At 40.7% G+C, this 24,215-nt stretch overlaps 1 protein-coding gene across 1 annotated transcript in view; it reads left to right on the forward strand.

Moving 5' to 3' along the window:
* Positions 1 to 24,215, forward strand: part of MYO10 (myosin X) — a 139,919-nt gene that overhangs the window by 74,276 nt on the left and 41,428 nt on the right. Inside the window, exons 11-18 of the mRNA XM_026842406.1 lie at positions 709 to 855; positions 1,035 to 1,135; positions 1,371 to 1,437; positions 2,793 to 2,885; positions 3,639 to 3,707; positions 3,893 to 3,975; positions 5,409 to 5,517; positions 8,663 to 8,743. Of these exons, the coding sequence (XP_026698207.1) occupies positions 709 to 855; positions 1,035 to 1,135; positions 1,371 to 1,437; positions 2,793 to 2,885; positions 3,639 to 3,707; positions 3,893 to 3,975; positions 5,409 to 5,517; positions 8,663 to 8,743 (750 nt within the window). The remainder of the gene's footprint in view (positions 1 to 708; positions 856 to 1,034; positions 1,136 to 1,370; positions 1,438 to 2,792; positions 2,886 to 3,638; positions 3,708 to 3,892; positions 3,976 to 5,408; positions 5,518 to 8,662; positions 8,744 to 24,215) is intronic.

The raw sequence follows: 24,215 nt of genomic DNA on the forward strand, positions 1-24,215 counted from the left end.
TTTTAGGGTCTGTTAAATATATGGCTTGGTCTTCAAGTCCAGGAAAATCATTTGTCACTCAGGAACAGAAGCTTAGCTCATGCATCAGAGTTGCTATCAAATATACTACATAGGGGTTTTGGGAAGGTTATTAATTGGACTTTTAGAAATCTCGATAGTTTCCATCCTCTCATTCTGGCCAGGGCTTGTAGCTTGGCTCTTGTTGTTCTTATTAAGCCTGATTGTTTACCATTTTTTTCAAATTCTAATCATGTAGGCTGATACTTTTCATTATGGACATTTGTCTCCAGTGGGTGTTCTTGAAAACTTTTTGCAGAAATATTTTTATTATTTACAAGAGGGGGATTAGAAATAGGTATATATAACATTATGCTTACCTCTAGAAAGAGATAAATACGGTGTTATTTCCTACCCTTCTCTTTTCTTCCTCCATACCTTAAGTTTGTAATTTCCTAATTTTTGAATGCTTTAACCTTGAAATGTAATTTTAAAGCCACATAGGTGTACAGCTGTTGTAACCGACACTGTTAAAGCTTAGATCATGACACTCTGCAGCTGTTAATACAATTGCTGTCAAGGTACATAGGAATACAAACCTGCTTGCATTATACATTGCTTTATGCTGTGCAAAGGATGCTGACCAGCAAAGTCTGGTAAGTTCTAGTTACAGGGGTCATTGATGTGTTGTTTATTCCTTCTTTAATGCAGGCAATAGACAGCAGAGATTCTATGGCTATGGCACTTTATTCTCAGTGTTTTGCTTGGGTCATTAAGAAAATCAACAGCAGAATCAGGAGCAAAGAAGACTTCAAGTCCATTGGAATTTTGGACATATTTGGATTTGAAAACTTTGAAGTAGGTTTCAAAAGTTTGTTCAAATGGATTGTCTGATATTTATGCTTCACTGTTGTACATAACTTTGTCATCTTCACTGGAACTTGATTATTAAACATGTTATGACTTAAATGAATTCCTTGTTTGCAAAGTACAATACTTGGAGTGTATGCATTTTTTAAAATTTCTTGTCTCTTTAGGTAAACCGTTTTGAGCAGTTCAATATTAACTATGCAAATGAAAAGCTTCAGGAATATTTCAACAAGCACATCTTTTCCTTGGAGCAACTGGAATACAGCAGGTAAGAGATGCAGATGAAATTTGAAAGAATTTTGAAAATACCAGTATTCATTTGAAACCTGAGTTCCCATCTACCTTAGCTTCCTTTCAAAATCTCTGTCTGGACATGTGTATTTTTTTAAAGCAAGCTAATCTTGCTGTAATTTGCAAGATAAATGCATCAGCTCCTCCTATTTCTATATCTAAAATAATTTTGTCTTAGTTCTCAATAAAAAGGCCCTCCTTATTTTCCTTAGGGAAGGACTAATTTGGGAGGATATTGACTGGACAGACAATGGAGAGTGTTTGGATCTTATTGAAAAGGTAATAAAGAGTTTGATACTGGTACCTATTTCTAGTTTGTGTTCTGAGGAAATATGTCTTTAAAACACTTGCCAACACAAAGAACAAGTGAAGAAAATGGTGAATCTCAGATGTTTAAGTCGTGCACTTTTAATCAGATCATTTTCATGCATGTATATACTGTAGAATATATTAGAAGATCAATATAGGTATCTATCTTTTCAGTAACTTTTAACAGTGTATGATTATATACAAAGGCAGTATTTGGAGATGATTAAAAAGAATAAAGGGAGGGGACAGAAGAAATGACAGTGTCTTGCTCTCGTAATGGCTTTTCATGGAATGCAGAAAATCTTCATTTGTTGACTGCCAAATTTGGCTTCATCCATAATTTTGTGTATGTTCTGATTTGTACTAGAGGAACACTAAAAGAGCATGAAGTTTCTGCAGTTATTGCTAGGAACGTTAGAGGTGAGGAGCAGATAAGGTCTGAGTTCATGTCACAGAAATTATAACTGCAGCTGAATGACAAAGACAAAGTTATTATATATCATTTCATCCATGTTCACTTCTGCTAGCAGTACAAGCAGGCTGTGTGAGTTTATCTCTGTAGCAGGGTGTGTGGCTGCATGAGTTTAGACAACCACAGAAACTGATGGCAGCAGGCAGTCAGGATGGTGTGCTTTGTCAGGAGCTGCTCTGGGCCGATGGGGAGTGGCATATTAAAATGTGCACCTGTAGAACTGTGTTCTTCGAGAGACTGTATCAAACAGAAGCTTGCTGGACCTGCTATAACTGCAGGGAAGCTTGCTTCGGTTACCGTCTCTTGTAGTATGAGACGTAGGGAACATCAAAGGAAATTACACAGATGCACATGCAAAGCAAAGGGAGGCTGTGTTTCACAAAGTGTGTTAGTTAAGCTGTATATCTTGTGCTGTGCCACTGGGCACTGTGGATGCTGAAAGTTAGCATTGATTCAACAACTGAGTAGATAATTTTATGGAAGAAAAATTTTTGAAAGGCTGTTTACACAAACAGATTTAAGGGACTCCTGATCATTGGAGATCTTGGAGGCTGGGGATATATTCTGGGGCAATGTCATTTGTATGCACCTAAAAACTGCCCACATCAGGAGAACTGTTGCTTCTTCCAGCAGCTTCTTTTTCTTTATTTTGCCCATGTATCATATGATGTATGTTTTAAAAGGAGTGTTTCCAGAAAAATAGGATTGCAGTCCTCTATGAGAGTGGGATTTTAGTCATGTACAAGTGGTTTTGCTCCTCTCAGCATACAACTTCAAGGACTCTGATTTTTACAAACTGGGGACATCTGTGTCCATCTGTGCACTAATTTTCTGCCTCTTCTTGCTGTCCTAGAAACTGGGGCTGCTGGCGCTCATCAATGAAGAGAGCCATTTTCCTCAAGCTACTGACTCCACCTTGCTGGAGAAATTGAATATCCAGCATGCTGTATGTGATGTTTTGCTCATGTTTTCTGTGCAAATTATGGAGGGTGTCTTTGCTTCTGTAGAAAATCATGGTTCAAATATATGGGTGCATAGCTGTAGAAGCTGGTTTGGATATGATCCTACTTCCATGGCAATTCATATCATTTCTTGTCAAGACTGAGTCGCTTACCCTCAAGAACATATTGTTGTTACTGTCCAGGTAAAGGTTTCTGTATTGGTGAATAAGTCAAATTCTGCTCTTAGAACTCTGACAACCTGCAGGAACTCAAGATTATTTAGATCTTCAGTTTCCTTTGATTCAGTTAAGTATTCACTTTCGTGTCCTTTACTGAAAGGTTGCTGTTTGCTCTGTCCAGATTAGTGTTACCTTTAGTTGTGACCCTATAATTATTTTTGAGAATTTCTGGAATACAAGCATATCCACCAATCTTCATAACTGCCAGTTTAAGACAGAGCCTTATTTTTCAAAGTGCCATTAATAGATGGTTCTGCCAGATGGGGTCAGGTTTAGTATAATGCCTTTTTAGATACTATAAATCTGTTATTACTGCATTTGAAGCAGCCCAGACTAACAAATCCTATTATCGTTATAAGTTGGTTGTTTGCTTTTGGAGCACTAATCTTCCAGGGAGTTCACTGGAAGACAAGGGTTTGATTAGGTCTGGGTTGAGAGGATAATGTGTCCCTTTGTATCATTCCACTCCCTGACCACCCCCTCCCCAATATTTTTCTCTTTTCTTTCCCCTCCAATTAGAACAATCCTTTTTATGTAAAACCAAGAGTTGCGGTTCACAACTTTGGAGTGAAGCACTACGCTGGGGAGGTAATTTTCTTTTCTTTAATTCTTGAAATTATTCCAGATGGAGTTTTCATTAGCTTAATTTTGCCCTGAGGCTGCTCAGACTTAACTAAAGCACTCTGTTCTCTCAGTGCTTTATACAGTACTGCTCTTGTCAGAGGTGCCTGACTACTTGGCTTGTTGTTTGAATCAGCTCTGTTTCCTGCTAGGTCCAGTATGATGTCAGGGGGATCTTGGAGAAAAACAGAGATACTTTCAGAGATGATCTTCTGAACTTGTTACGTGAAAGCAGGTACGTTTCTGCGAATTTGTTTAGGACATGATGTTAAGTGGTATTCTATCACCTCTTTCTGCCAGGGTCCACCAACTAATTCTGTCAGGAGTTGAATATGTTAGATGCTGCATAGCATCAGACCTTAACAGAGTTGAAATGAGCATAGAAGAAATACCAGAGGTGCCTGTAGGCAGATCGGACTGTAATCATTTCTCAAAAGGTCAGGTTTTCCCACATTGTACAGTACCTCATCCCTGTTCAGTCGAGGGAGTTACTAAGATTGCTCACTTGCTACTCAGTGGTAAGTAAGGATGCTTGAAAGCTGGTGATGGTTTTAAACTGTTTCGGGGTGCCTCATAGGCAGCGTGCAAGCATATTTTTTTTCTTCAGATACACCCCAATTTGCTTGTATTTATGTCATTCCCTAATTTGGTTGAAAGCTTGATGTCAGAGACCCTACCACAGTGCAAATTGCCATATAGTAATTGCTTCAAAGGGAGAATTTCTATCAAGATTTATGTTTCTGAAAGTCTGAGCTTGGATGTCTTTGGTACTGTCATTCTGCTGTGTAAGGTCTCAAGATCCTTACAGTGGTACGCTGGGAGCCAGAGCTGTACCACATCCCTTTTTTTGGCTATATGGATGAGACTCCAGGACACACAGAGGAGTGACAGAATTGGAGGGAGCTGAGCCTGGCTGTTGCTCTCTCAGCTGCTGTCCTCACCCATCCTGTCCAGCCATCCTGCTTTGCTGCGCTAGTTGCTTATTTGTAAATCCCTTAAGCCCTTCTGTGCAGGGGAAGCTGTTAATAAGCACTTACCTCTCTGTGGTGTTTGTTCTAGTTTCATGACATATCTGACATAACATCTGTCAGTTGAAGTATGTAGGTAAAAGTAATAAATGAGTTAAAGCTGCGGGGCCTGGTTTTGCTCTTGCACCGACATCTGTCTGGAGCTCGAGTTAAAAGATCTGTGTTTCTGTAGAAGCAGTAGGAGGATACCTGCCTGATAGGGTAGAAAACAGCATACACCAGCTGGTGTCTGAAAGTGAGGCTCATGTGGGTGGTTATTTTGTGTTATGGCCCCAAACAAGATGGAAGTTTTATTTTTTAGTCTTTGTTCAGGTACAGTTCCCATTACAGTCAGCTGGAGTTTTGGCTGAGTGGACTAAAATGCAGTAAGGACTCTAGGACTTTACGCTTCATTTCCCCAGTGATGTGTTGGTAGTGGAGAAGAAGGAGCCTCTTTGTCTTGCTTTGGGTTGGGTTGGGTTTTTTTTCTCTTTCTGCAAAGGCAAAATCTGTTGCGTAATAAGATTATGGAGAAAATCAATAAGCATTTTTTGGATGGAGGAGCTGCTTTCTAAGGGACAGTGTTTTCTTTGCATTCTATAGTGGTAAGCCTCATAGTCTGTTAAGATATGCTTTAGAGATATTCTTTTTCCCATTTCAGTCTTGATTTCATCTATGATCTATTTGAACATGTTTCAAGTCGCAACAGTCAAGACACTCTTAAATGTGGAAGCAAGCATCGAAAACCCACTGTCAGTCTCCAGTTCAAGGTTAGTTAATGTGTGGTCTCTGCTTTGTAACTATTCAATGATATATAAACCCTGTTCAGTAAAAAACAGTTACAGATTAAAACAGGCAAAACTTCAGCATCAAAACATTGATGTCTCTTTTATAAACTACACTTGGCTATATTAGCTAGCTTCAAGCAGACACTAACCTTCGCACCACACAATCCACACAAAACTCCTGTTGCTTTCTACTTGCTTATTTGTCCTTATTTTAAAGCTTATCTATGAAGTTGGTCTCTCTCGTCCTGTTTTTTTTCTTTCTAATTTTAAAACCAAGGAAAAAATCTCACAAAGCCTTAGAGCGGTACCTGTATGCTAAGAAAAATAAGTACTGAATAAATACCTCATTAAGGTGTTGCCTTGCCTTTTAACGTAAAGTTTGGAAAGCATTTTTATTAAACACCTTTTTATGAGGCTTTATAGCCCTCCCATCAAATATGGCACTAAATTGAAATCTAACATAAAGTCTATATGCAAATTATTTAAAAGAGAAAGATTGGCACAAAAAACTTTTCTAAATTGCATGAGTACAAGTCTGGATTAGTTGTCTTTCATTTTGTTTGAATTAATATACATTTGCACTGTTCATTCACTTTTTTTTAAAAAAAGGGAGCAGACTCAAACCCCTTGAGGGTAGATTTTATCCTAATAGTCTGTTGCTAAGTGTTGGACAGAATGGCAAGGAGTGTGTGCTGGGGCACACACAGTGTCTTTTATTAAAAAACACTAATGTTATATTCCCTGGACAGCTTGCTCTGTGCTACCATAGCTCGTAGACAATATCCACTTCTTCTGGTGAGGTGGTATCATTTGCTGGCTCTCCAGAGTAACAGAAGGTACTGTTTGTTTCCACTTAGTCATTTGTACCTGTACAAAGTAGACCTTTACCATATTTTTGTTCCCACTTTGCAAGGTAGAACAGAATGTAGAGTTCCTTCTCTTTTCCATCAGGGCCCCTGGACAACATAAAGCATGATATAATATGAAATCAAAACATTGTTGCTTCCTGTCTAAAGCTGCAGTGCCTGACCATTAACCAGCTGGGATGCTTTACAAGAGGTTGACATTCACATCATGCTGTCCCCAAATAATTAGGTTGGGTGTTTTTTCCATGTTTTAAAGCCTTCCACGGATTAGTCCATCGCATTTCAACTGAAGATAAGACCTTTACCTTCACAGTTTTATTCTCATGATAGGTTGGTTAACTCTTCTTTTCATTTGACAGCCTGCCTAATGCGGGCCTGGGGGTGCACACAGAATAGCTGAGGTTTGATACCATCTGTTTTAGCCTATTGCTTAAAGCAAGGCAAACTTCAGATTAGCTGGTAACCTGACGGTGACTTAGAGGCATGCAGCACTGTGCAGAATCTGGCTGTCTGTACCACAGATGAATGTGAAAATAAGTTAAATTATTTTTGTTTAGACTGACCAACTTTCCCAATCTATGTAAGTGTAGCCTGTGTTGAGAATTGCCTTAGTTGTCTATAGATGTTGTAATGTTCATGCAGGTTTAATACAGATGAAGCCTTTACTTTTCGAAGCTGTAAATATTTGTCTTTACACAAAAATATTTGTCTTTGTATCTGCTGTCTGTTTAATGTTTCCTGACCCCTGACCCCTGGTCCATAGGCTGGCAAAGACAAATGAACCAAGAACTATCATTTATGTTCCCAGTCTCTTCACCGTTTGTTCCCTTTGCTATGTACCAACTCCTGTGCACAGCCACAACTCTGCCTGTTGCCTTTATCACTTTATGTTTAATCATCAAGAAAACCCTTGCTTTGCAGGTTAAAGCAAGAATTTGTTGTATCAGACTGCCATTGGCAGTTTTGCTCTGAAACATATGGTAGGACACACAGTGTTGTTCCTCTAAAAAGTGAGTTTTCTGTCTCCTTGGCAGCCTGCTTTGTATTCTCTCTGCTGCCTGGCATGCAGTGCCACCTTTGAGACGTGAAACATTATCATTATTAGCTTTCTGGGCTCTTCAGAGCCTGGCCTCCCCTCCTATACCATCATTTGCAACTCTGCAAAGTAGATGCAAGACTTCAGTTTAAAAAGGGTTATCATACTTAATGATACAGAATGAGGCAAGTTGGAATAAGATATGGAATGAACGCTCAGGCAGGAAAGGGGCGGATGTGTAATTAAAGTAATAATCATAAAAGGACTGAGGGATTTTTGTGATTTTTATCTCCAGGCTGAGGTTCAGACAACAGATAGTCTAATATGTATTGGGTCATTCGGAGTTTTAAACCTAGGAAAAATCCCATGTTTTCTTCTATGTTTTTTTTAGCTGAACCTTAGAATCTCTCTTTTTGTTGCTAAATGTCATTAGCCATCACATGAAATAACTGAAACTGTCTGCTTAATGATGTTAGCATTGTCTTTCAGTAAGATGTGTTTTCTTTACCACTCTATTCTTTACTCGATTTTTGTTAATTTCAGGAGGAGGGCATTTTGAAATCTGGTATTGATAAAACTATTCTCTACTGTATTCTAAAGTAACTCTTTTTTCAGAAATTTTTAATATTTTTTTCTACCCTCTTGTTGACTTACATTTATTATCAGTGTCCTTTTAGCAAGAAAGGTTGAGAACGCACAGGAGAGAGGAGCTCCCTGCACATGATATGCTGCTGATGGCAGGGAAAATGGAAAATGATTGTGTGTGGGATGGTTGAACTGAAAAGAGGAAACCTGGTTTTGTGGATATTTCGGTTTTGCCTTAGACCTCTTATGCTTCCTTTTGACTTGCTCAAGTTTAGCAATTTGGGAATGTGGATCTTAAGTCTTAAGCAGTCATTCCAATAATCCCTGAAACAGCAACTTTCCAATTTGGTATTTCCTTATGAACAGTTTTCTTCCTGTCAATCTGTGTTTCTTGTTCACTGTAAAGCAGTGATGATAGCTTTGATCAAAAGGGCCGATGGAAGAAACGAGCAAGCATGTATTGATTCTGCATGTTCACAAGCAAGAGCTTACATGGTGCAGTAATTTCTGGTGTATACCGCTAGGTGTTGCAGTTAAGATACTGTCTGCAATGCTAAGCTGCAAGAGCTTTTGCTCGGGTGTGTTGCTTGTACAAAAAGTCGGTTTGTGAAGTGCTGTCTTCTTTCTACCTGTGTTTTAGGAATCGCTTCATTCTTTAATGGCGACGCTGAGTTCTTCAAATCCTTTCTTTGTTCGGTGCATCAAACCCAATGTGCAGAAGGTAAGATTTAAAATGACACCTGTCTTTTCTGTATGTCTCAGTCCTAACGTTTCACTGTCAGTCTGGTTATTTACCGCTGTGTAAAGCAGAGGCTCTGCAAAGTGAAGGCACTTGGAAAGGCTTTTGATTTTTTTTTTTTGCATGTGGGCCATGTCTTTGGGCACCTTTTTAAATAGTCATTGCTCAAACTCTGATAAATGACAGGCTCTAAGGATGGTTATAAAAGGAAGGTAGAAGGCTGCACTGCACATTTGACAACTCTGAGAGGGCCTTTTTAGGAAGAAAATGTCAAAACCGCAAAGTTTGTTTTAAATCACTAGAGGCAGTGAACGGCAGTACATATAGCAAAACTGGTGTGAATGACTGTCATCAGGCTCATAGTCTTACAATTTATGTACAGTTCTAGGTGTCTTTGTCCTGGCTGTTTTGTTCGCTTACAGAATTATGTTTTTAAAACAGACTTGGAAACTAAATTTTACTGTATCAATTTGAGTCATGGATAATGAAAGGCAATGTCAAGACTTACTTAGATATGTTGGAGAGCTCTCTAGAAATGAAGTGTTAATGGTATAGTAATCGCTGAAGTTAATATTGTTAGCCTGGTCCTGATATTGTGGGGTTTTGTGCAACTGATTTTGGCTTTATAGACCATTATTCAGGTATGGTCTGCTTATGTCAAAAATGCAACAGGCAGAGGTGCTAACAAATGTGGCTTATGGTGTTCACATGACAACTTAGAAATAGGTGACTTTGCTATAAATCCAGTTTTACATGTTACAGTTTTCTGGGATGCTTGGTTACATCAGGATACTAGCACATCAAACCTGGCAGATTTCATTGCAGGTTTTTGTGTTATCTGGATGGTCCATCCTCGACTTAACGTTTTTTCAGTTGATAACTGTTAACTCCACTTCTCACTGTTACTTGTGGTGTGTCAAATAACATGCAGATTGTGGGCATTTTAGCAAGCGGGAGTGGCCTGGAAGCAGATAAGATCTGCTCTCTGCATCCTGAAGTGTTTGGTGCTATGAGGTGTGCAGCCACCAAGTAGCCAAACCCACACAGATGACAGTGCCTTGGCCAGCAGCTGGGGTCTGTGAGCCTATGTGTGTAGCAAAGTCCCTGATCACTGAGGGAGGGCAGTTCTGAAAAGCTCATTTTCTTTCCTGCTTCTGTTTCTGTCTGGAAGCCCCATGACCCTTAAAGCCCACTTGCTGCCACTGGCCTATAAAAACAATTTAAATAATTCACACATTTTCCTTATTTGCCCTTTTGCATCTGAGTAAGGCTCATCTCCACAGTACCAAAGTCACAAGGATTTGCTGTGGTTGATGCAAGAACCAGACATTTGTTGTATTTCCATAGCAAGGAAAACACTGTTCTCACTCCCATGTTCCTTGTTGCTCTACCAGTCTTTTCCCACTAGTATGTTCCATCCCTGACAAATTTGGCATATGCTACTTTATCTACACATATATTTTACTATCATTAAAACAAAGTTCTCACAGAATTAGCAGCTGTGAGAATTAGCAGAAGGAGCTTGAGAAGCCTCAGTCTCAGGAAACCACATCTAATTGCAGGAGTGCATGCAGGAACAGATTAGGAAATTCCTGTAGACAATCCCTTTCAAAGTATGTATAAAATGTCACTGAAATTTTATACAAAAATGTTTCGTTTTGTTTTAATATGATTGCAAATCTAACTTGATTCAGTGGCTTTACCAAATAAGAAACCCAATTTGAATAACGAGTAAAGGGTCGCACAGTTTACTTGCTGTAGCTGATTCAGGAGAAGACTTGATGGAAAATGAGAAGGAAAACCATACATAATACTTTTTGATAGCATTCTTCACTTAAGGAAGTGCTCTCAAAATGTGTTCTTGGGATTCACTGTTTTAATTTTTGTCCACTGTGCACTACTCTCTTTTCCTCCCATGTCTCACAGACACCGTGATTTTTAGTGCCAATCTTGTGATATTGTTGGTGTTGCCCCTTCTGCCAATTGTGCAGGTAGAGAAGCAGGCACATGAATGGCATTTAGCTTCTCTGTAGCTCATCTGGATTCTGTGGATGCACATCATATTAAACATTTCATAGTTTATCCTGTCATGCAACTTCATGCTTCTTTTCAGTTAGACAAAGGAAAATAATGTCAGTTTGCGTAGCTCTGAACCAGCACAGCTCAGAGACATGTTATCTCTGCATGGACTGCCAGGGATTATTGCATACGTGACTCACTTGTGAGGGTTGGTAAGAAACGTAACTGCTTGAAAGATTCAGATGAGCCACTGAAACAGAGAAAATGGGATTAAAAGAGAGTAAAAATGTTCACAGAGTATTTTCCTCTCTGTTTTCCGTTCATGGTTTTTATTCTGCAGTGATGGTGATATAGAATGATAAAATGTCATGCTTCAACAAGTAACAAAAGGTGTTTGCCAAATAACAAATGATGTGAAAGAAAGGGGTGTTTTAGTTGCTTTTTTGAAATATGCAGTATTAAAGGAGAGCTGGACCAGACACACTCGGCAAGGAGAGAGCTGAAACTGTGTTATCAGGAGCAAAGCCTCTCAAGCTACTTGTTGCTCTCTGGCTTGGGTATGAATAGGTGACACACCTGTCAGCCAGCATCCTCTGTAACTCTGGAGGGGAGAAGCTAGTGGTGCTCGAGAGCTGTTTTACTCTGGAAGTATTTTTGAATTCTCTAGGTGAATGAGATTGAACAGATAGAAGACAAATTCAAGCCTTTGAATAGCAAAACATGCAGCAGACTACTTCCTCTGCTCTTCTAGACATTATATTCATGTTGGTTAAGAGATGTGATAATATACAGTAATTATTTGATTTTTTAATTGATCAAAAGTTTAATTTTTAAATATATTACAGTGGCAAGCAAAAACAATTCATATGCAGTAAACCACTGAACATTTACATATCAAAGCAGGATCTACATTCATTAGTGCAATTTCCTAAAGGGAGCGCACAGAGTACATGACCTTTTGTCACAAGACATTTCAGTGAGCAGGCCTCAGACAGAAGAACAGAGGACCTATTAATCTTTGGGAGACCCCTGAACAATCAGTGTATCTGTTTTCACAGTTTCCAGTCTGTTCTGAACTAGCCATAACGTGGAAACTTTTCAACTTGGTATGCTTAATGAGTATTTTCTGCTAATGAAGGGTATTTCTCCTCAGTTCCCCATCTCTTCAGTGTAGCTTGCAGAACTATGTATTATTTCATGCTTTTTGAACTTTGACAAATCTTTCTCTGTTTCTTGGTCTCATGTTTCTCTTCCTGCCTCCTGTCTATTCGATGATTCCTCTCTGCAACCTTGCCTTTTCTGGTCTCATCGATCCTTTTTTTGTGCACCTTAAATTAAAAGTAACTAACCAACAACCACACACACACACAAGACTGTCTTTTTAAAACAAGCTACAAGCATTACTACAGCCATTGGCCGAATGTTTGTTCCAGCTTACTGTTATTAATAAGTTGCTAAGCCTTGGTGCCACTCAGAAGTAAATTTAAGGGTAAATTTAAGATCTGAACTTCCTATGCAAGCTGTTTCAGAGGCAGAAATTTTCCTGTTGGCCAGAAGGAGCCAGCTTCAGTCAGATTAGTTCAAGTGCCTTTTCAAGTTCCCTTCTCCATTTAGGACTTTTCTTCAGAAAATATATTGTCTTCTTCATAGCAACTGACATAATCATTGCAAGTGGCCCCTACCTCCAGCATCTGCATGGCCTTATCCGTGCTGGGCTCTTAAAACCTCAATTATTACAGCTTGCTTCTATAATTCCCTGTTCTTGAGACCAACAGGTCAGATGTAGCTGTTCTCTCATGCCTGTAGAGAACTCTTACAGATTTAAGTCCAATTTGGTCCAGATAGGGAAAATCCTGACTTCATTAGAGCTGGCATGAATTTGATGTAGAAGAGAATTTTAACTTTCTTTTGGGTTTTTTTAGGGAACCTGTGTTAGTGCATGCCACCTGAACAGGATTGCAGGGTCTCTGCTTACCTCCCTGTCTACTCAATTATTGTCTGTCTCATTCCTCTGTTGCGGTGATGGTCTTGCCACTGGCAAGATAAAAGCCACCTTCTCTGAAGCTTGTGTGAGCTCTGAAGGGGCAGTTCTGTTTCTCTGCAGGTTTTTTATATTAATTTTTTTGATCTTAAAATTTAATTAGGTTAAGGTAAAGAAATAAGACAAGATTAAACCTGTGTTGTAAATCTACTGCAGGGTAGGGGTTACAGGGAGCAAAAGAAAAAGTGGAACTAGTAATAACTTTGCAATTCAAAGGAAGACTGGTAGAAAAAGCTCTGTAATAAATTCTGTGAGGCTTGCTGCTATCATGCTTCATATTTGTTCTGGAAAAATTACTGTCAAGGCAATAAGACTGCTAACATTGCTTCTGGGGACAGAGCCATTTAAAGGGATCAAGGTGTGACTATTGGCACCTGTAATGTACTTTGAGGCATAGGTCATTAATGGCCATGAGACGCCCTGGAATAGCAAGCAGTACGTCCCCTAATACAAAATAAGATGCAAACCTATTTCTCTTGGCGTCTGAATTAAACTTGTGCTCTTAAAATAGCTCTGTATGATTACAAACATAAGTATAGCATGATACCAGCCTAAACACCAGTTAGCAGTACAGCTCAGGAGCATGGTACAAAGAAACAATAAGAGAATGTCTTGGCCCCATCTGCGAGGATGATTGTATGCTGGGTGTGGAGCAGGTACAAGTTCAGTGAATGCAGTACATGAACTGGTTGTCAAGCTGGAATTGCAATATTGTCATACTGAGGCTTGACTGTATGAGTTACTGACTTTGCCTTGTAGAGAGATTTTTTTCTGCAGAAATACAGATAAGAACAGTGCAAGTCTAATGCCGCTGAATTGAGAACAGCACTGACATAAAACCTTGAAAAATGCAGGAAGGGAAACAGTGACCTTCAGGGATATTCTACTACACCTTCAGCACAGGATTGCTAAGCATCTGGATAAAACATTTTTTAAAGTCTATATTTTAAAAAAAATATTCTTAATAAAGTGGTCCAGTTTCAAACTTCTGTGCATTCTACTGCAGTTTTGTACCAAGCAGGTGCTTTATACACCAACCTCAGTCACTCACCAGACTGTGATAAGGGTCACCTTACTGGGGAATAGATGCCTTTGTAGGTTTTTAAGGATGCTGAGCCCAGCAGCTGAAAGCTAAAAAGTGTTAGACCCTAAATGGAGGCATGTCTATGGTTTATTCAGTTGCAGAGCCCTGGGGTAGCCCTTCTGCAGTGAGGCTGCAATGTTCTCTGGTACTGGGAGCTAACAGATCACAGGGTAAATTTGACTTGCTATCCATAAGAAAAAGGGAATAGAAAACCTCATTATGCTGTTAATAGCTACTCTGTCATACCTCAAAAGTAAAGGGAATAGATTATATGGCCCAGGTACAGCTGCTGGGTGTGTGTGGTGCTATCTGTAGAAAGTTAAGGTCTGGTAGTATTAATTTACAGTGTATAAGCAGCTCATATATTAGAGATCTGTATTGTCTATTTTAAAAATTTCTCATCTCAGCTCTCAGTAAATACTTGTTTTAAGAAGGCTTTCTGGTTGCCAGTTACTTCTGTCATTGCTTCTGAAGGAAGCAGAGCCACAGGCTCTGAGCACAGATCAGGCTTGCTGGGGCAGCGTGGGTCAGGCTCAGGGAGCTGCTGTTCAGGTTTATCCTTTGAGAGGGCAAGCAACCGTTTCCCAAAACACAGCACGTTGGCCCGATCTTGCAGGCCAACAAGTGCACAGGGCCAATGTTTATCCTTAGACCTTCAACTACTTAATAAGGCTTTATTGTTCATAATCAGGAAGGCGCAGTCGTAAGGTGTGGCATCATGCCCGACCAACGCCACTTAATTCAGCTACCTGGATCTTGTCGCCTTGGGTTTTGCAGAATTACACAGCTTCAAATCAAGACTTGTGGAGTATGTCCCAGCTGCATCATTTTCTGGCACATCACTTGAGTAATTAGGTCAGGCACTAGAAGACTCCTTAGGTAAAAGTGATAAGGAGAGTGGGTGTGAGGAGAGCAATCATTCCTGCTCACAAAGTGCCGGCAGTAGGGTTACGTGTGAATCTGAATCCCTGGCTGACAGAACGAGATGATTCCTGTAAGGAATTTCATGCTGCATAGGCAGTGCCTGTCTTCTATGCCACCTCCAAAAGATTGGTCCCATCACTCCTGCGGTGCAGCCTGTTGTCAGTTATGCTGCCCAGGAGCCACTGGGTTGTCCCTTTGTCCCCATATCAGAGCGTCGCTGCTTGCTGGGCTGAAGTAGGTCATTCCACTCTCCGGGCAGTCACCCAGACAGGCATGTCTTCCTTCTTCATCAAGGTTTGTTGTTTACTAAGCAGAGCAGACTAGGCATCCCTTTGCTAAGTATATTAGGGTTTGTCTTTCAGTGACTGTGGTATAAGGAGTTTAAAATTGAGGTGTTTAAGGCTGTGGATAGAGAGCTGAGATGGGGTAGTGCCAGAGTGGGAGCAGATGCTGTGCTGTAAAGATTGCATCAAACTCCAGGCAGTGTAGGCAAACAGATTTTTGCATGTTTTGCAGCACGTACGTGCACAGTTGCCAGGTTTCCCGGATAGACCATTTGGTAGGACTCTGTCCATAAGTGATGGGAGTAATTTTTGAATCTCAGATAGTAACCATGGCAGTGTGCTCTTGTGAGCAGGGTGAGGGGGATGCATGGGGAGGAAACTCTGCTTCAGGAGGGACCTGGGGGAGGAGGTAGCCCAAATGGCAAAGTACCAGAACAATTCTGGGGAAGAATTAAAATACCTAGGGGTGGGGTGTTTTTAAAGTGCAACACTTGCTTTGTAGTTCAGTGTGATATTTAGAAGTGAGAAGAATTTTGACTGCTACAGTAATTGATCTGTCAGCGGCAGAGGGGCTTACTGTCTCCAGCTGACTTCAAGTGCTTGAATATTTCTACGTTTTGTGCCACCTGATGGATTTTTTTATGTGTTATGAATTCCTTCATATGTGATTGTCTGACAGGGATGGGCGTTCGTGGAACTGAAACTACTGATCCCAAGTCTGAAGTATTTGCTTTTTGTAAATACCGAGCAAAGAACTTGGCTTTTCTTCCTTCTTGTGCACTCTACCAAGTATTTGAATTGCAAGCATTGTCATGCAAATGTATGTGCAGAAGTGTGTACTTCATCAAGCTTTGGAAGTTTTCTTTTTTAACTACAACAAAAAAAATCCCCCCACATCTCTAGATGGCAATTTACATTCAAATCCTGTTTGCTGTGTTCTCATGGTAACTCCTCCAACGAATATGCACAGCCCATGATAAATAGACATCCTTAGAGTTCCAAAAGCATTGCTGGGGTACAGAGTATTGTTCTATAGCAAAAACGTTAACGTTTGTAACTCCCTTGCTAAACTGTGTCTTAGGGCATTTTGTGCATTTTATCTCTTAAAGTTTAGGAATTTGTTGGCTGTGAAATATATTTACATTCTTGATGCCTATAAGGTGAGATTAGCCCTCATGTCCTGTTAGTCAGGAATATCTACAGCAGTTGCTGTAGAGCCAGCCCTCGCTAGGCTTGACTTCCTTTGAGTAACAGCAGGAATGAATTAAGCAAGTACAGCCAAAGATATCACATGAAAGACTTGAAATACCAGTGAGCTGAAGAAAGCCCTGTTCTGTGTGTGTCTGTGTGTGTGTGCATAGCTGCAACTGCTAAAGATTCAGTTTTTCACAATGGGCGAACGCTGAAGGGTGAAAAAGCCTTAAAAGGTAAGGGGTTTAATTCATGCAGGTTTTTTAATAATTTTAACCTTGGAGCTGCAGAGGATTTGTAGAAAAAGAAAAGAAAGTGCCTGGAGTTTGGCTGAGCAAGCTGTACTGGAAATGTTTCTGGGCTTGTATTTTAAAGAGGGTAAGTTTCACGCAGCATCGTTATGAAAAAACTACTAAATTTACTGGACTAATCATATTTTTGAATGCCAGGAGAGCTTTACTGCCAAACAGTCTGCTTTAATAAATCACACTCTGTTTGAAAGTTAAAGGGGTGATTGTTCACAGCAGGGAAAAAGTCAGCAGAAGTAGAGCTGCATGTGCAGAGGGGGGAAGACCTGTATTGTAGTGATGGGCTACTTTCTGGAGAAAGATCTTTTCTGTTGTTCATCATTCTGTGGCATAGATTGAGGAAAATCAGCTATGTAAAGTTTAGGACTGTTGTATTCCTGTAATTTATTAAGGCATAAGGCATGGCTGTAGTTTTGCTTTGATTAGATAATAAGAAAGCGACACTGGGAACAAATGTGTTTGGGGTAGAGGGAGTCCAGAAAGCACCCAGAAACCTAAATTAATTTTGTAATTTTACTGGAGAAAGTTGATGGGGCACATTTGAGACTATTTTTTTTGCTATAGAAATACAGGAAACAGAATATGCCTGGAAAAAAAATAATAATTGCAGTAGCAGTGGAAAGGATACCATAAGTGCAGTATATTTTGACTTTCTTTGCTGTGTCAACTCTCCCCCCCTTCCGCCCCCAATGAAATAAAGCTCCCAACTCAACCCAGCAGGTAAAATAGCTCTGTTCTTCACCACTGATTGCCATTGCTTCTGGGATCTGCATTTTGCTTCTTGCTTTCCCACTTAAAGAGCTTGCCTCTGCAAACATTAGAATTCAGCCACAGGGTAGAAAATTAGGATAATGTTGCTTGAGAGAACCTGTTATAAAGGGAATGGGTTTGATCCTGCATCATTGAAGTCTATGGGAGTTTTATTCTGGTCTCAAGAAGTGCAACCCTAGATTTGGCTTGCAAATCTAGATGGAGGAGATACAATCTGTTGAAGTGACTATGGGACTGGGAAAGGGAGTTCTCATAACTTGTAGTTGCTCTTCTCCCACTGATGTCAAGATGTGTCCTTTTAAACCCCAAGTGGTAACAGTGGTAGGAGGTCAAAACATAGGCATTTTTGTTGTGTGGAACATGGGTGGTATGTATTCAGTGTTTCTATTGCTAGAACTGCTTAGTTTCAAAAAAAAGACAAGATTTGTTTTACCATTTGTTGGCTTACTCAAAAAATTGTATTTACAACCTTTAACATAAATGGAAGCATAACAACAGTGATTTTTTCCAGTACAGCTAGATTACTGATAGGAATTATCTGAAAGTTATAGTACTGTCCCAGCTATTCACAGATCTTTGTCAGAGCTAACCTCAGAACACGAAATCCATGTAAAGAGCAGAAGGTAATGTTTAGGAGTAGACTGGGCTCAGTTGCAAAACTTTTTTCTCTTCAACTGTAAATATCCTGTTAATGTGTGCGTGTGTATATATATATATATATATATATATATGTGGCTTTTCTTAATTTAGTTACAAGAGGTGGCAAAAAAGCAAAGACTTCATGGGGAAAAAAACGTCACTGTGATGTATTTGTAAGGACAAAGTACACTTCAGCACATCTGCTGTCACCTTGTAAGATGAAACTTTAAACATGAAAAATTTGCTGAAAGTGTATCAAAGCATCTTATGTTGTTGTCTAACTTAAGCTCAGAATTTACTGTTCGTGGTGGGTTTAGGTGGTTTATAAGCCTAAGAATCAAGGCAGGTCCATTCCTAACACTGTTGTTATTTCACTGTTGGAGTTACAGAAGTGAGGTTTTGGTTTCAGCTGTATGAAGTGGAATGTAGTAGTTGTAATGTCCATGTTTCAGGACATCAGCTGAGTTGTAGCTGTGTGACGGCAGTCAGCCACAGGAAGATTTTGGCTGACACAGGATGAGGTTTGAGGTTGCTTTTGTTGGTTTGCCACCTCCATGTTCCTGATGTGCATTCCCTGTTCAGCCCTGTGCTGCTCGTGGGAGCTTTGCTGGGGAGGTGGTAGCACCTCAGGGGGCTCTGTGGACCCGTACTAATTTTGTTGTTCAGTCACAAGCACGGGGTAGGTAAGCATACACTCTTTCAGGTCTGTGAAGTTGCTGGTGAGCTAAGCAGCCTGTTGCCCCACATAAATCATTTGGAACACTGGGAATTTTTTGTTTTGGTTTCCACTTTGAATTGTCACACACACCTGTGAGCATTGTGCAATGTTTAGTGTAGAAAAGGCAAGTTTGTCACCAAAGTCATAGTGCTATGTTATATTTCTACCATTTACATGATGAGATCTGTTGTGGCATTTTTGAAGCTTACTCTCTGTAGATTGAGAAATCTTAAGCATTAAGTATGTAAGTAGGGGCTTTGGGGTGTCTCAAAACTTTTAATAGTCAAGCAGTAATAAAGTACATGGATTGAGAGAAGACATCCAATTTCAGAAAGCCAGAAAAATGCCAAATCCTCCATGATACTGGCTTTCTCAAATGAATGGCTGCCCCAGATTCAGCATGAAAAGGATGAGTATGTCCATCTGCAGCCTGCCACCATTTGTGCATATTCAGCCAAAAAGAAATAGCCTCATTATTTAAGTAGTATTTCAAAGGGAAAAATGATGATTTTTGTTAAAAGTGGTTTAGCACTTTAAATTAGCTTCACGGAAGTTTTTAATATAAGCAGACAATTCGCATAGCAAAGTTGCGTTTAGGAAAGTTGATTCTATCTTCAGTGTCTCTTTCTGACTCAAACATTAATGGTTATGTTCTGTTGTATATTGAAGCCAGCCTAGAAGTTTCTCAGGGGAGAAACTTCTGTTCAGTCATCCAAAATTGCCATTTGCCTGTGACCACTGGCATGCGCAACCTAGCACGTCTCAAATCATCCATGTTCTTAAAGGGCATGTACATCTCATTGGCATCAGTGAGCTCTAAGCACATGTCTAAATGCTTTTCTTAAGTTATTATTGGTTTTATGCTTTGGGTGTGCTGGCCAGCACATAATAGAGTACCTGGAGCCACAATGCCTCTTGTCATACAGCTCTGAAGAGGTGAGACATATGCACAGTTGTGTGCCCATACAGTTGTGTACCCAGCCTAAAGTTGCAAGTTTCTTGTGCAGAGGAGGAGAGAACACTGTTCCATCCATTGTTCCAGTGGCGTGGAGTCTGTGCTGCTGACCTGTCCCAGGAGAACATAGTGCTGGTATGTCAGTCAGAACATGGCTCTTCCTGCTCCAGCAGTGGATTTTTTCCATCCCTCTTCCATATTTTCTGATCGTGGTGTAAACGCACCCTTGAGACTCTGTGATCAGTTAGATGCACTTTCACTGCTGACACAAAGCAGTCCAAGGAGAATGTATTTGTTGTTTTCTGTGAAATTAATGTACAGAAGAACAATCGACTACCTTCATTTTCTTGTCCCTTTCCTGTGAACACACTCACACACACACACACACGTTTCACTAGTCTTGATACCCCCTTGTCTAGTCAGTCACAGACCTGCAAGGCAAGCCCTGAATTTATAGAATCATAGAATGGTTTGGGTTGGAAGGGACCTTAAAGATCACCTAGTTCCAGCCCCCCTGCGATGGCAGGGACACCTTCCACTGGATCAGGTTGCTCAGAGCCCCGTCCAACCTGGCCTTGAACACTGCCAGGGAGGGGGCAGGCACAGCTTCTCTGGGCAACCTGTTCCAGTGTCTCACCACCCTCACAGGGAAGAATTTCTTCCTGAGATCTAATCTAAATCTATCCTCTTTCAGTTTAAGACTCTTACCCCTCGTACTATCACTACATTCCCTGATCAAGGGTGCCTCCCCACCTTTCCTGTAGGCCCCTTTAACTACTGGAAGGCCGCTGTAAGTTCTCCCCAGAGCCTTTTCTTCAGGCTGAACAACCCGAACTCTCAGCCTATAAAAATGTGTAGGGATACAAGAGCAGCAGTTCGAAGGACCAAATTCTAAGAATATGCGAAAGTTAGTTTGATGCTATCTGAGACGTGCTGAGATCTAAGATGTAGGAGTAATTAACATACTGATTACATGGGCTTGAGCTGGGTCATTTATCTGGGCCATCACGCAACTCTTGCTGTGAGCCAGGTAGATGTCATTGCTGATCACGGGGATCCCCGTTCACTTTTCATAAATTTGAATTTCCCCTCTCTAGACTTAAAAAGTAAATTAACTGCAGTGTTACAGGTTTTCTCAGACTTTTAAAACTTAAAGCAGCTCTCCAGACCACCCACTGCCAGTCTGCAGCAGCATAGGTCTCGGGCAGCTCCCCGGTGTCCTGAGCTCCCCCAGATTAAAGCAAGCCCTCAGCAGTGATGAAAAACAGCAAAGACCACGCGCAGCCTGACAGGGCATTTTCAGTGCAGAGGGACCTGCATGCCGGGGTGGGGCTCAGCGCGGGGTCCTGGGGGAGCCAGGCAAGAGGGGTGCTCCAGGAGAGCTGGGTCATGGCACCCTTGCAGGCAGCAGCCTGGAGGCAGCAGCCGTTCTATCATGAATGGAGCCCTGTGCCTGCGCCGGGGTGGGAATAATCTGCCCTTTCAGTGCTGCCCGACCTCTGGTGTCCTAGCAACCTAAAGCTGTTCGGCTGAATATTTTGTGGCGTTCCTCATTTACACATATCAGATATTGGCTGTGATTTAAGCCTGGCTCATTTCCCATTACGGCTTTCAAGAAAAGGCTTGATACAGGGAGGAGAAAGGGCTCCTTAGGAGATAATTTTATAAAACCATATATTTTTTAGCATAGGAATTGCACTGGAACGTTTCCTCGCTTGAGAAAGCACCAAGCAACAAGTCTGTGTGTTATGTCAGCATTGTGCTTTGTAGGCGTCTTTTATGGGCCACTGAGGGAATGAACCACATGAAGGGGCAAAATGCGTTGGAGAAGGGAGAAACGGCTTGTGGCCTCAATATTGAAAAAGGGATGTGATCAAGTGCTAATGTTTTAATATTACTTGAATCTGATTTTGACTTTTAGCTAGGAAGTTGCTGGCCCTCATGGTGATAGAACAAACATGTACACTCCACATTTAAATCAAGTAGAGGCAACTCAAAGTTTTTTATTATTTTAAACCTTAAAGTTTACAGAGGTGTGATTCATGATTGTTGCAGGGCTTTTCCCATTTTTAACAATTGGAGCTGATAAAGTGGAGTATTCAGTTATTTCATGGTGAATGTGTGAAGGCTTTGTAATGACTTAATCTAAACTGTTCCATAGCGCTGCAGCTTGTGCCTTCATAGACAGTCAGCCACCGTAAAATCTCAGCCAAACTTCCTTTGCTGGACCATCAAATACTTGCATAAGTAATGAACTCTCTTCCTGACAAGGCAAGGCTTGCATGTGGGAAGCGCGGTTCTGGATTGCACCGTGTGCTGCAGACCAGTAGCTGTGTGTCTTCTACCTCTCTCTGGTGCATTCGGTCTTTGGAGTCCCAGTATCAAAGGTTACAGAATTCGGCAGTAAGCTTCTTCAAATAAATAAAAGAAGTATTTTTTTCCACAACTGGAATGCTGGAAGGGGACTAGTTAGACCTTTTAGTCTAACCTGCTGCGTGGCAAACTGTAAGGAAACCATTAACACCTGCTGGAAGGAGGAGGACATTCCGTGTTTTCTTTGAAGTGACTGGTGGCTTTAGATGGTCCTACAACCATGGGTAAGCTCTTCCAATGAATATACTCAGTGAGAAAAACGTGTGCCTTCTGGTTTGGATATGTCTTGCTTTGATTTTCATGCTTTTTATGTCTTTATCTGCTATATAGTAGAAATTGCTGAATGTATGCTCTTCGCACAGTTACAGATTACTGTCAAGGCCTTTCAGCTTTCTCTTTCACGAGCTCCTCAAGGATTTTATTGAAGTCTCTTACTGACTTTTTTTACTCTGATCTTTATTCTCGTGGCCCTTATCTAAATGATTTTCAGTGTAGCGGTCTCCTTTAATGTGCTCCAAATAGCAGTCACATAGCTGAGGAATACAGGTTAGTCCACAAATCACTAACCTGACTTCTGAAATGTCAGAGAATTTTTAGTATTTGCTTTAAAGCAGTGCCCCAAAATAAGAGACTCAAGAAGATGTAAATGGCCTTCACGCATGTGATCCTAAAGGCACAAGGTGTGACCAGATCCAGGGAAGCAGCAGGTGGGTGCCCAGGACCGAAGCAAAGAATAAAGTGAGATTTGGATTTGCAGTCCTTTTCTGCTCTCCTTGTGCTTTACAAGTTGATATGTCTTGTCCCTCTGTGGAGTGCAACGTTGGCTCCCCCCATGCGTGCATCGTGAGCTCTTCCAGCTGAAAGTGAGGTACTTCCACCTTCTGCTTTCTACTTACCTGCAGTAGAGAAGAGGCACTACCCCTGTATCCTTTCTCCCCCCATATGGAGCTGTAGTCTAAAAAAACCACTTAGTTTTGTGTAAGCAGGGAAATCTAGGAAAGTTGTGATAATGTGAATAAAAGTTATCTGCAATACTATTTCAGGATGTACTGCTGAAGTGATACTGTGTTAGCATTTCAGTGATAAAATAGTTACATGGAGGGTTTTACATATTCAAGTGTGAGATTGCTTGTAGTAACACTACACTAGGTATTAGCAATACACAGGATTAGGTTCTTACACAGATTGTTACATTAAAAGGTTTTGCAGCTGTATTCAAACTTTGGCCATGTAAGATTAAATTAATATTAAACAGATTCAAGTATTTTCATCCTCATTTTCTATCCTGACAAAACTTCCTATCTTTCAGGAATAAATGCTTGATACTAAACACCATTATCTGAAGAAATCATGTTAGACGAACTATGCTAAAAGACAATTTACTGCTTTTAGGTATAGAAATGGACTTATATCCCCAGCCTGCCAATAAACTGTCAAATAACAAAAGCTTGTGAGGTGTGGATGAAAAATGCATGAAGGAGTGAAAGTATGGTGGAAAAATTAAAGAAAAAAAAAAAAAGGAAAAGAAAAATAAGGGTGAGGTCTCAGTTCATGTAAATTATTTGATGCCATTATTGGCATGGAGGATCAGGGTTTCACCACCTGCAATTGGTCTGTATGCAGCCTCAGCAGACAGAGCCGTGTGTGCAGTTTTCTTGACTGTTGTAACAGCGGTGATGTTGGTGTTGGCTGTCTTGATAGGGGTGGGTAAGGAAGGACAGCTGTCCTTGCAATTAGTACCTCTCAGCATGTTTCTTCATGGTATGTCTGGGGCTATCAGGCAGCCTGATTGATTTTCTTCAGAAGCCTGCTGACTGGTCACAATCTGGGGAGAATGAGGCCAGACTGGGGTTTCGTCTGCAGGGACTGGAGGCTTTAGTAGGGATGACCTCAGAGGAAATGGCAACAGATTACTCACAGGTGTAGAAGGAGGGTCCATGAAAAGTTGCAGCTGGGGTCTGTGCTGCAAGTTGCACCTTCTGTCAGTGTGCTGAGAGACCCTGCCAGAGCAGCTTCAAACCTTAAATCCCTCTGTTTCCAAATGCTCTTAATTGTCTGTCTCACGTGGGTAGTCCTGCAGTTGCTGTTCTGGGACAAGCAGCCTGTGAGACATGCTGTGCATTTCAATGGACTCCCTGAATAATGTA

This window comes from Athene cunicularia (assembly GCF_003259725.1).
Source record: "Athene cunicularia isolate RWA chromosome 2 unlocalized genomic scaffold, athCun1 chr2_part1, whole genome shotgun sequence".
Taxonomy (NCBI): Eukaryota; Metazoa; Chordata; class Aves; order Strigiformes; family Strigidae; genus Athene; species Athene cunicularia.